The sequence below is a fragment of the Eretmochelys imbricata genome, chromosome 13 (assembly GCF_965152235.1).
Source record: "Eretmochelys imbricata isolate rEreImb1 chromosome 13, rEreImb1.hap1, whole genome shotgun sequence".
NCBI lineage: Eukaryota > Metazoa > Chordata > Testudines > Cheloniidae > Eretmochelys > Eretmochelys imbricata.
The window spans coordinates 7,439,338-7,451,458 of NC_135584.1; the positions used below are offsets into that span (position 1 = coordinate 7,439,338).

A 12,121-nucleotide genomic window follows, 5' to 3' on the forward strand; every position below is an offset into this window, starting at 1 on the left:
TAAATTGGGTCTCCTGGACACCCTGGTCTAATTAATCAGAATTCAGAATGAGTTCTATAAATAGCCACCTTGCTCCCTGAGTGCTATATTCCCTATTGATTCCATTATTTTCATTCCTCTTTCTTTTATCACCTCTTGGATTACTACTCCCCCCCTCAAAAAATATCCCTTTTCACTCAAAACTGCCTTGCTCCTCATTAACGTCTCAGCTCAGTGCCACCAAGAGAAACGATGTTGAGCTCTTCAACTTTAGCATGGCATCTCTGCATGGAGAAAAGGATGAAGCACAATATGAGTTGCCTAAGCTTGACATTTATAGGCTGAAGAAGTGCTGTGGCTTCCCAGGTTACACTGCACCTGAATCTATGCCGTACCGAAGTTACAAAAATGCGTAGACATTATTCACAAGAGGCAAGGCTGATGCTTTAAAATAACCCCAAAGTTACTGGCAGAATGAAGCCTATTTGTTCCAACAAAAATGAGACTGCTAAACACATTCGTGTTATGGTGAATTTAGAGACCATGCGTTAAGGTCGCAGAGGTCTCTCTCATGTCCTAAATCCATGCTGAAACACATTCTCCCTTCCTTTGACTTCATTCGGGTCTCAGTATGTTGTTTCCCTAGTGACTTGGCTGGAAAACGTATGGTTGCTAGAAATGCTGTTGGACTTCCTGGTGAAGCTGGGTCTCTTTTTCTTCTTCCTCCACGGCAGGCACAGGAATATGAGCGTGGAGAGGAAGATCTGGCGGAAGTTTGCAGACACCAGGTTGTAGAGGATGGGATTGATGGCAGAACTGACGTAGAAGAGGACATTTGTCAACATGTAGAAATAGTGGTAGAAGTTATAAAGGAACCTGATGGAACAGAACAAGAAGAGAAGAAATTTGAGTGCGGGAGGAGAGTATGAATAATTTACAATTGCAGGGTTAGAGAAAATGGAAGCCAGATTTTCAGCGGATGGGGATTACCATACTGGATATCACCTGTGGGCCATCTAGTCCAACAGTGGCCAGCACCAAATACTTCAGAGGAACGTTAAAATCCGTCAAAAATCCTAACAGTAGATAGATGTGGGATAATCACCTCCTCACAAACATCTCAACCTAATCCCCTAATACTTAGAAATTGTTTTAAACCTTGAAGCATGTGATTTTTATATCCCACCACGATTTCCCTTGTCTATAGACACACCTGAAATTAAAAAGGCTAGACTGAAACGTTGCCCTACATGATGCACAAATATATGCATGTTTACCACAAAGGCTGCTTAAGTGGGGTTGTCTACACTGCAGTATCTATGGCAGAGCTAAGACATCATAATATATGCTGTCACCTCCTCTCTCAAGCCAGTGAGAACTGCATCGATGCATTGAATCAGTCTCTATGGTAGAACGAATATATATTTTGAGGAGATATCCATTTTATGGTTGACAATAACAGGATTTTTCAGTGAATTCTGGACATGAAAGATACAAAATAGAGTTTGAGGGTTACAAAATAGAGCTGGTTGAAATTTTTCAGTCCCAAGTGTTTTTTCAATGAAAAATGGCCTTTTTTGGAAACAAACATTTTTGTGTGTCATTAGAAGATTTCCAGATTTTCAGTGAAAGGCTCCAAATCTTTCAGCTTTCAAAACTGAAGAAATGTTTGCTTTTTGTTTGTTTTTAGTTTTCAACTACTGGAAAATATTCAGTTTTTGATTGTTTTCAGATTTTGAAAACCAGAACATTTTTAGTTTTTCCACTGAAAAGCTAGAAAATTTCCATGAGTGTTTTTTTGGGGGTGGGATGGGAGGAGGAGGGGAGAGTTTTGTTTCTTTCAAAAAATGTTTGCGGAAAATATTAGTGTTTTCTGTCCACCTCTGTTAAAACAAAGTTCTACATAAGGGGCCTGATTCAAAGCCCATTGACGTCAACAGAATTATTCCTATTGACTTCAATGGACTTTGGATGTGGTTCTTGGGAACAACTTTGCTATCTGATGAGGAGCTTGTATCACTGTGATAACATATCTAGTGTTGGTCAATATTTTTTGCACAATTTGTTCATTTTTTTTAATGGCCTTTTTCTGAAAATGAAACTTTTTGCTGAAAAATTGACATAGAATTTTTTTTTAATTTTTCCTCAGCATTTCTCATCAATATCCTCACAGACTTTTTTTAACAAATTATTTTCAAAATCATTCTTGAAAAATTTCATTGACCAAACCCCCACTTTTCAGTCCCAGAGTAGGAAAGACAAGGTAATATCTTTTGAGGGAGTAACTTCTGTTGGTGGAAGAGACAAGCTTTCCAGCTGCACAGACCTGAAGATGAGCTCTGTGCAGCTTGAAAGCTTGTCACTTTCACCAACAGACGGTATGTTAAAAGAGATTACCTCAGCAAACTTCTTAGTGAAATTGTCGACCTGTTTTTCAACCAGGTCTAACTATAACCCATACAGGAGTTCCAACAGCAGGATTGTCTGGCTATGTAGACTCCCTCCTCAGGCCCTATGCTACCAGCACTCCCAGCTACCTTCGAGACACCACTGACTTCCTGAGGAAACTTCAATCCATCGGTGATCTTCCTGATAACACCATCCTGGCCACTATGGATGTAGAAGCCCTCTACACCAACATTCCACACAAAGATGGACTACAAGCTGTCAGGAACACTATCCCCGATAATGTCACGGCTAACCTGGTGGCTGAACTTTGTGACTTTGTCCTTACCCATAACTATTTCACATTTGGGGACAATGTATCAGGAAATGGCCTAACTTGATTATCATGCACATTGTGTAAAGAGTTGTCACTTTGGATGGGCTATCACCAGTAGGAGAGTGAATTTGTGTGGGGGGGTGGAGGGTGAGAAAACCTGGATTTGTGCTGGAAATGGCCTAACCTGATGATCACTTTAGATAAGCTATTACCAGCAGGACAGTGGGGTGGGAGGAGGTATTGTTTCATATTCTCTGTGTATATATAAAGTCTGCTGCAGTTTCCACGGTATGCATCTGATGAAGTGAGCTGTAGCTCACGAAAGCTCATGCTCAAATAAATTGGTTAGTCTCTAAGGTGCCACAAGTACTCCTTTTCTTTTTGCGAATACAGACTAACACGGCTGTTACTCTGAAGACTATGGCCAGGAACTCATCAGCTTGATAATAAACAGGTGGTTTTAGTGTGATGTGCAAACACTGCAAGGGTAGAAGGCACGGGAATGTCTACAGACTGAAGAACTGTGTATAAGATACTGCACTGCCTTCTCTAATTACTTATGAGAGTTGTCATAGGTATATGCCAAACTTTGTAAAGTCAGGACAGTTATTTTTAGTGGCCTGAGAGGTTGTGCACCATTCTAAGGCTGTCAACATGATAGCATGAATCCTGATTATAGGGTTTTGCTCTGTGCAAAAGGTTTTTAAGGGTTACGACACACAGACCTCCAGAGAAAACCACAGTCTATTGCAGAACCCACGTCAGTGTCTCTGATTTAATGGCTACAAAGTGCTAGGATATGGTGGCGGCTGAAGGCAGCCAGAGGTGCACTTGTTTGGGAATGTGCACATCTTCCAGACTGAAAGAGCTTGTCACTTAGTTCCTGATGGTGTTAATAATTATAAAGAAAATGTGAAATTCGAGTAGCTTGCAGTGCTGGTGCCCTTTGTTCTGGCCAAAGGAAGTACTGTGAAAGCAAGTATCCTTTCAAGCAGTTTCTTTCTAAAGATCAACAAATGTTAACTTTGGTCTATTCTATATACTATTTGGTCTATTAACTTTGGTCTAAACTCTTAACACACTTTAATAGTTTCTTTACTGTGGTTTATCCCTACAGAAATATACAAGATTTCTGACTCATACACACAGAAAATCTTCACAGGTTCCTCTTCACTAAGGCCACAATTTTCAAGTGACTAGCGACTTTAGGTGCCTTAATTTTTGACTGCCCAACCCGAGACATCGTAAAGGGACTGTCTCAGGGCAGGTACCCACAACCAAGTCTCTTCTGGAGAAATCTTGGTCTCTAAAATCATGAATGCTGTCCAGGATCATACTTCATATTGATTCCCTTTATAAAGAGATTAATAAATGATGAATAGATGTTTTAACAAATGGATAATCAATGGTTATAGATTGCCATAGAGTCCAGCAGGACAATACGTTGCTTATAACCCTCTATAACAAATACTACTCATGTCTATAATTTGCTTATCATTTATTAACCAGTTATAAACAGCAATTTAATATGAAGTGAGAGTCTCTGCTTTGTTTTTGTTTCCGTAAACATTAACTGAAAAAGGACCCTGGTTCATCTCAGACTAGGTTCCTCTTTAGAGCTGGTTTCAGGCTGCTACAGGAAAAAGGATGGATGTATTTAGACAAGCACCATTCGATCATTCCCACAATAAACTGAATAGCAAGATCATCTGAATTAAAGGCACAATCATCGTGCTGGGAGGATGCCGCCAGGGTGCAAGCCAGGTTAGAAGAATGCTGGGTGGTGTGTTCTGACAGGGTGGAGTGATTCTTGTGGAGCAGGGGAATAAGCTGATGAGAGACAGCATTTTCAGTAGGAAGGGTCCAGCCACTGGACTAAAATCCCTGGATTACTAGGTGTGAGCAGGTAGAATTCATAGGCATAAATGGCTACGTCACACTACAAGCGAGGGGGGTGAGCCCCTTGCTCATGTACACATGTTTGCACAAGCTCAGTGAGATCTAGGGTGGGTGTAAATAGCTGCGTAGCTCAGCAGAGCGAGCACATACCTCCCAGGTTCAGAAGGGTTTGTACTCAGCACAGCTCCCTCACGCCTCTGCTGTCACAACCAGGGCCACCACAGCTACGCTGCTATTTATACTCACGCTAGCTCTCAGCGAGGTAGCATGAGCAGGGGAACCAAACCCCTAGCTCATAGTGTAGGTGTAGTCTAGGTAGTAGGGTACTCATTTGCAGAGGTACAGAGAGCTCCACTGATCTTAATGGGCAGTACAGATGCTCAGCATGCTTGAAAATCAGACCTTGTGCTCTTCTGCCTGATCACAGATAGACCTGTGATGTTTTAGCAACCCCAAAACACAGACCTTAAACCCTGTGTGGTAAGAATTGGTGGCCCGTTCCAATCATTACAAATACATCGTTGGTCTGTAGCTATGAGGTATTAATTCAAAAGAACAAGATTTCTCTTGTTCAGACATGGGCATATTTGTGAATGAACTTATGTCAAACCACCATAAGCAATTAATTAATCAGCAATATTGGTAGCTCACCATTCATAATATATCTGTAATTGCAGGACTTCCTCAAAATTAATCATCTCTTTTAAAAAATGTTAAACTGCAAATGGAACACATCAATCTATGTTAACTGCAGACAAAGTTGTCTATTCCTTTTGCTCAGGGCAAATGTTATTGTTACATAACTGCTTGCTGCTTTAAGTGCTTTTCTTATAGTAAACAAGAAATAACAGTTTGCTCCAATGTATGCCTACGAGTCTATTTTCTCTATTAAATCTAAAATCCGGTTGTTACCATGGCAGGATATACAATTTGTTTTGGTGGACTGCTCTACTGGAAATCACTGTTTCTTGTGCTTGGAATTTATGACATTTTAATAATATCTTAGTTTAGCTGCATTTTAGCATTGTAGAAGTGTCCTCCGCTCCCCTCCTCTCCTATTCACTGCGGGAAACAGAACTCTTTTCAGAGAAGGAGGATGTAATATTGTAAAAGAACTATCTGAGTAATGGTTAGATCCTTCGCTGAACACATCTCCTGTCATCTTCACCTCAAGGAATCTGGGGCTAGATTTTCAAAAACTTTAGGTGCACAATTGCATGTGCAAAACGTATGCTCTATTATGTACCTGTTCTGCACATGCAGTTGCCATGACTATGGAAAAAATTGGATAATTGCATGAGCATATAGCTAATAGGATGTGCTATTGTCATCTTTTATGTGAGCAACATCAATACATGTGCATATAAAGTAGGTGTGCAATTACAAGCATAATTGCCCACCTAAACTGTCTGAAAATCAGGCCCCTGGCCCCTGCAAATGGATGATGATTCCTATATGTTAATTCTGGCCTTTCACTGCTAAACTTAGCAATTAACCTACTCCACTCTTCTCATAGACTTTAAGGCTAGCGGGGACCATCTTGATCATCTAGTCTGACCTCCTGCACACTGCAGGCCACAGAACCTCACCCACCCACTTCTGGAGTAGGCCTATAACCTTTCGCTAAGTTACCAAAGTCCTCAAATAATGATTTAAAGACTTCAAGTTACAGAGAATCCACCGCTTACACTCATTAAAACCAGCAAATGATTCGTGCCCCACGCTGCAGAGGAAGGTGAAACACCCCTATGATTTCTTCCAATCTGACCTAGGGGAAATTACCTTCCCAACACCAAATATGGCAATCAGTTAGACCCTGAGCATGTGGGCAAGACCCAGCAGCTGAACACCTGGGAAATAATTCTCTATAGTAACTCAGAACCCTCCCCTCTAGTGTCCCATCTCCAGCTATTTGCTAATATTTGCTAATAGCAGTCAGAGATTGCCTACAATGGCCTGTGACCCATCTCATCAAAACATTCCCTCCATAAACTTATCAAGCTTAGTCTTAAAACAAGTAATGTTTTTTGCGTCCTTTACTTCTCTTGGAAGGCTGTTACAGAATTATACTCCTCTGATGGTTAGAAGCCTTTGTCTAATGTCAAGCCTAAATTTATTGATGGCTAATTATATCCATTTGTTCTTGTGCCAACATTGGCCCTTAAATAACTATTCTCCCTTCTGGGTGTTTATCCCTCTGAGGTATTTATAGAGAGCTATCCTGTCTTCCCATAGCCTTCATTTTGTTAGGCCTAACAAGCCAAGCTCATTGAGTCTCCTCTCATAAGGTACGTTTTCTATTCCTCTAATCATCTTTAGTAGTCCTTCTCTGCACCTATTGCAGTTTCAGTTCATCTTTCTTAAACATGGGAAACCAGAATTGCACGAAGTATTCCAGATGAGGTTTCTCCTTGTATAATGGTAATAACGCTTCCTTATCTCTACAGGAACTACCTTACGTGATGCATCCTAAAATAGCATTAGCCTTTTTCACAGCTGCATTGCATTGTCAGCTCATAGTTATGCTGTGATTGACCAATACACTCAGGTCTTTCCTCTCCTCTGTGGCTTCCAAATTCTTGTTGTTAGTCCCTAAGTACATGACCTTGAATTTTGCACTGTTAAATTTCAGCCCATTTCTATTACTTCAGTTTCCAAGGTCATCCAAATTTACTTGTATGATATTCCAGTCCTCCTCCATATTGCAATACCTTGCAATTTTGTGTTATCTGCAAATTTTATTTGCATACTCCCACTTTTTTGCACCAACTTCATAAATGGAAATGTTAAATAAGATTGGTCCCAAGACCATTCCTTGAGGAATTCCACCAGTAACCTCCCTCCAGCCCAACATTTTACCTTTCAGCATGACCCATTGTAGTCTCCCCTTTAACCAGTTCCTTACTCACCTTTCAATTGTCATATTAATCCCCATCTTCTCCAATTTAACTAATAATTTCTATGTGGAACTGTGTCATGCTTTACTGAAATCCAGGTAGATTAGATCTACTGCATTTCCTTTATTTAGAAAATTGGTTATCTTCTCAAAGAAAGAGATCAGGTTGGTACCTTTTCTAAAACCAAGATGCATTTGTATGTTGAAATGATGCAGCTATTTTTCTGTCTGTGGATTCTCTCCTATCACCTGGAAAATGTAGCTTTTTGGAACTAAATTGTGTTTTGACATGAGATGCTCCACCTTACACCTAATGTCTCTGGGTCTTAGATGCATACCAACAATCCACTTAGGATGGATAAAAAATGATCCAACCAAGGATTTTTTAGGGACTGGCAGAGGTGAAAACTGGTCACTGTACTAGTAACAGGTGGTAATTTTGTGATTGCCAACATGAGATAATCGGATGCTGTTTGAATGCAAGCTAATGTTTCCCAGCACATACATCTTTGGGATCCAGCTGTTAAAACCTGTAATAAAAAAATCAAGCTGAAGACAATTTTGAGACCTTCTTAAGTTCTTATTTTCCCTGTAAAACTTCAGGGCCAGATTCTGATCTCCTTATTAAATATCACCATACCCACTACTGACCCCAAAGGTGCTAGTAGTTGAATAACATGGTACTCAGGTGAAGTAAGGGGAGCACAGTCTGGCCCCTAGACCTCTGCAGTGACATGGTACAATTGCATTCTACTTCAAAATAATGACTCACTCTGTCCAGTGATCTGCTGGAACATAGCAAAACATGAGACGCCGAACATGATAAGGAAGCCAGCAGACCACGAAGGCAATCACAACAGCACCTGCAAGGTACAAACATTTCCATTATTTTTTTACTGGAAATAAAAAAGCGATCAGTTTTTGTGCACGTTTAACACTGTTTTCGTTTAAAAGCACCAGAATGGTCCTATGTGCCATTGTGCTATTAACAGCCACAGAGGGATAACCGTGGCTTTTATCTTTTATGATGGAACAAGGGTAATGGAAATAATGGAAATTGGTTACAACCCATGGGGGAGTAGCAGGGTATAAATAGAAGAAAAGAGGTCTAATGCATGAGAAGGCAGTAAAGGACGCCTCACATTGTCTAGTTCAGACTCTACATCAAGCAAAATCTGTCTCCACGTTGACTGTATTTATATTTTATCTAACAGAAATAACCCATAGCACTTTTTTCATCCAGCGGCACATAGAATAAGGAATACCACAACCTCAGTAGTGCATAGCACATACCTGTGTCCCATGTGTATAAAGCCGTTGAATTATCAGGAGTCCCATTGTGTTACTGATCATCAAATGATTTCTAAGGATGATTTAGCTCTTTGGGGCAGGACCCATCTTTTTGTTCTGGTTGGACAGCACCTAGGGGTCCTGGTGCATGACCACAATCCAAATAATACATAATAATACTACTGATAAAATCAATAATCAGGTGTATCTATCAATGGTAATGTTTTATTCCTGAGGGACACCTTTTCAGCAGGAGTTTGCAATACACCAGTCACCACACACTCCATTAGATTTGTCAAAGTAGAAACGGTGACAGTTCTGCTGGAAACCTTGTGACATGAATGCAGTGGCATAGGTGGAGTCTCTTTCTGATGAGCACAAAAGTCCATTTTAAGATGTGATCTTTCAATATGTTATTGTAGCAGGAATAAAATTTTTATTCCAGATCCACTGATTGACTGAGGGAGTTCTATGGGTGTAACCCTAACAGCATCCTAATGCAAGAGGCTCATTGGTATCTGGTAGGGAGTTTCAGCTGGCCTGACCAGTTCAGTGTACCTCAATTAATTAATGTCAAACTGTATCTGGTGTGTCATATAAATGACCATTGGAAAACTAATCACACCGATCATTAATATTCTTGCATGGTGTATGTACAGTAAATGCCTAAGGGACCATACAAAGGAAAGAAGGAAATGTGGAACTAAAACATGTTTATCAGACAAGTCTGGGGAGTGGGGAAACAGGTTTCTCCCAGACAAAGGACAAGCCTATGCCTCCAGCCAGGTGTCATCAGAGTCAATTAACAATCACATGGCAAGTGGCCATTTATTTGCATCTAGAGGGCAGGAACAGATCAATTTACATTTTAGCAAACACCAGCATGGAAAGAAACCAGCACAGAACTTCCTTCCCCACCAGACTCCATGTCTCCTTCCTCATAGCTGGAATGATGTTTATTTTGGGTGGGAACCTTCAGAAGAATTTATTTCAAAGGTTCACTGAACTATACAAGAAAGAGACAAAGAACCCCAAGTTATCCTTCACCTTGGAAGACAAGGGGAACCAGCACCCTGTACTTCTGTGGAAGGTCCTAATTGAGACACTGTCAGCCAGGCTGGACAAAGAGTGATTGGTGAGAGAAACCATCGTAAATAAAGGCTGTACCTTGCTAGATTAAGTTTTAGATTTTGATGCATGTTCTTCACTTTTATTTGCTTGTAACCACCTCAACCTTTATTTCTTTTACTTGGCATCACTTAACCTATGTCCTGTTGTTAATAAACTTGCTTTGTTTTAATTGAAACTAATCCAGTGCTGTATTTGAATTGAAGTGATTATTAATCCAGTTAATGAGGCAAGCTGCTGGGTACTGACTCTTTAAAAAGCAAACAAACCTTATTATTCCTCTGAATGGCTCAAGAATGGGCTGGACATTGCAGAGCACACAGTTTGGGGGAACTCTGAGTTTGGGGTTTTATTGGAGTCACTTGGCTAGTAGTAACCATTGCTGGTAGATACTAGAGTGGGGCTGGGGTGTAACAAGCAGGCTGCAGAAATAAGAGCACTGAGTCAGAGCTGCTAAACACACAAACACTCAGTGCTCACTTATTTTCTGGCTGTCAGCATCCAGGCTGTGAGCCACAGCAGCAGAACATTTAAGGCACCCAGAGTCACGGGGCAGGCAGTGACACAACTTCTCACTGGTCTGGATCGCACCCAGAATGCGACAACAGTATATTACATTTGTCTGATATTCAAGAAAATGCCCCTAGCTAAAAGGGAAATCCTAACATGGAGTTTAGAACCTCTCTAGCAACATCTCTACTGATGAGAATGAAAGTATGTGTGAAAAGCCGGGGGCTCTCTACAATCAGAATGCATTTCATTATACGGTGATCTAGGGACAATTCCCAGACAAACCAAAAAAATTTCCATCAAGAGACACAATTAAGGCTACAAAGTACTTTAAAAACAAGTTAAATAGCATTTTAGGGCCTAGGTCTCCCCTCACTTTAACGAATTACTCCTGATTTACACTGGTAAGTGGGACTAGAATCATGTCCTTGGAAGTTTTCCAAAATAAAGCAATCAGACCTTCCTGAAATTCATGAAAATTGCAATTCAGATTCCACCAGTAGCCCTGACTGTGTTCCCCAAGTCAGTTAAAAATGCTTCCATTTAGACCTGATCCAAATCCCACTGAAATCAAGGGGAGTCTTTTAATTGACTTTGATGGGGTTTGGATCAAGCCCTTTATCACATGTCTGAAATTATTTCTTGACATCAACCCAGGACCTTGGTAGCTTGGTATTTTGTTTTATGAGGCACAGAGTTATGGCTGTTAGTCAGTCAGTCCGTGTTGACTGCACAAGTGCTGAAAATGACACGTTTCCTATCAGTCCCCAAAAACGTTCTTTCTTCCTACAACTTGTTTCAAGCATATGACAGGAAAAATAAACGGAGAAACTCCTTCATGCCAGGAGGATGCAGCAGTGACTAATTCCTTTGGTCTAGCACAGTTAGTTCTCCTGCTGCTTTGAAGAGTCTTCCAAAGTGGAGTTGGTCTGTCTGCAAGATGCTAATAAAGTTCTAAGGTTAACCGGCTCAGTTTTGATTCATTTGGTTGTAGTCAGAGAACCATGATCATTCTAGTGAGTCTAACCTATAAACAAGGGTAACATAAGTGTAGCTTGTGACACCCAAAAGCTTATGCCTAAATAAATTTTTTAGTCTCTAAGGTGCCACAAGTACTCCTCGGGTTTTTTTGCTGATACAGACTAACACGGCTACCACTCTGATAAGTGTAGCTGTTAACTGAGCAACTTTTATATATTGAACAATAGGCTCTCACAGAGTGAATAGATAAAGCTGCAGGAGGGACCAGGAAACCAAAGTGGCTGGGACTGCTGGAGTTCTTGAGGGTATTTCCTCATTGAACCAACATTCTCTCCTCTAGGAGCTGAGACTGCTCCAATGGAAGCCAATGGGGAAACCCATTGACTCATCCAGAGTAGCATCAGGCCCACAAGAGCTTTGGCTCAGATGTCGTTGCAGTTGTATCTGGGCTATCTACAGTTCTGTCAGAAATACAGCCTATGTCTGAGGTTTTTTTCGAAGATACCTTATGGATTTAAATGCTCAACTCTCATTCATTTTAATCTCAGGCTAAATGTCAATCATTAGGCTCTACAGTCATGACATGGCGGTGAGGGAGGCACCTACCTTTAAATGTTCTGAGCAATTGATTCAACACAATTTAACCACTTCCAAACATCACCCTCTCCAGGCATTGAGACTTCCACAGTAGCTTCTCCTCCCCGCCCTGGTGCCAG

General features: G+C 40.8%; 1 protein-coding gene across 1 annotated transcript in view; it reads right to left on the reverse strand.

Moving 5' to 3' along the window:
• Positions 1–605: 605 nt before the first annotated feature.
• The window catches only part of NTSR1 (neurotensin receptor 1), a 103,014-nt gene continuing 91,498 nt past the window's right edge, over positions 606–12,121 (reverse strand). The window contains exons 3-4 of the mRNA XM_077832586.1: positions 8,269–8,359; positions 606–855 (exon numbers count right to left, since the gene is read on the reverse strand). Coding sequence (XP_077688712.1) covers positions 606–855; positions 8,269–8,359 — 341 coding nt within the window. The remainder of the gene's footprint in view (positions 856–8,268; positions 8,360–12,121) is intronic.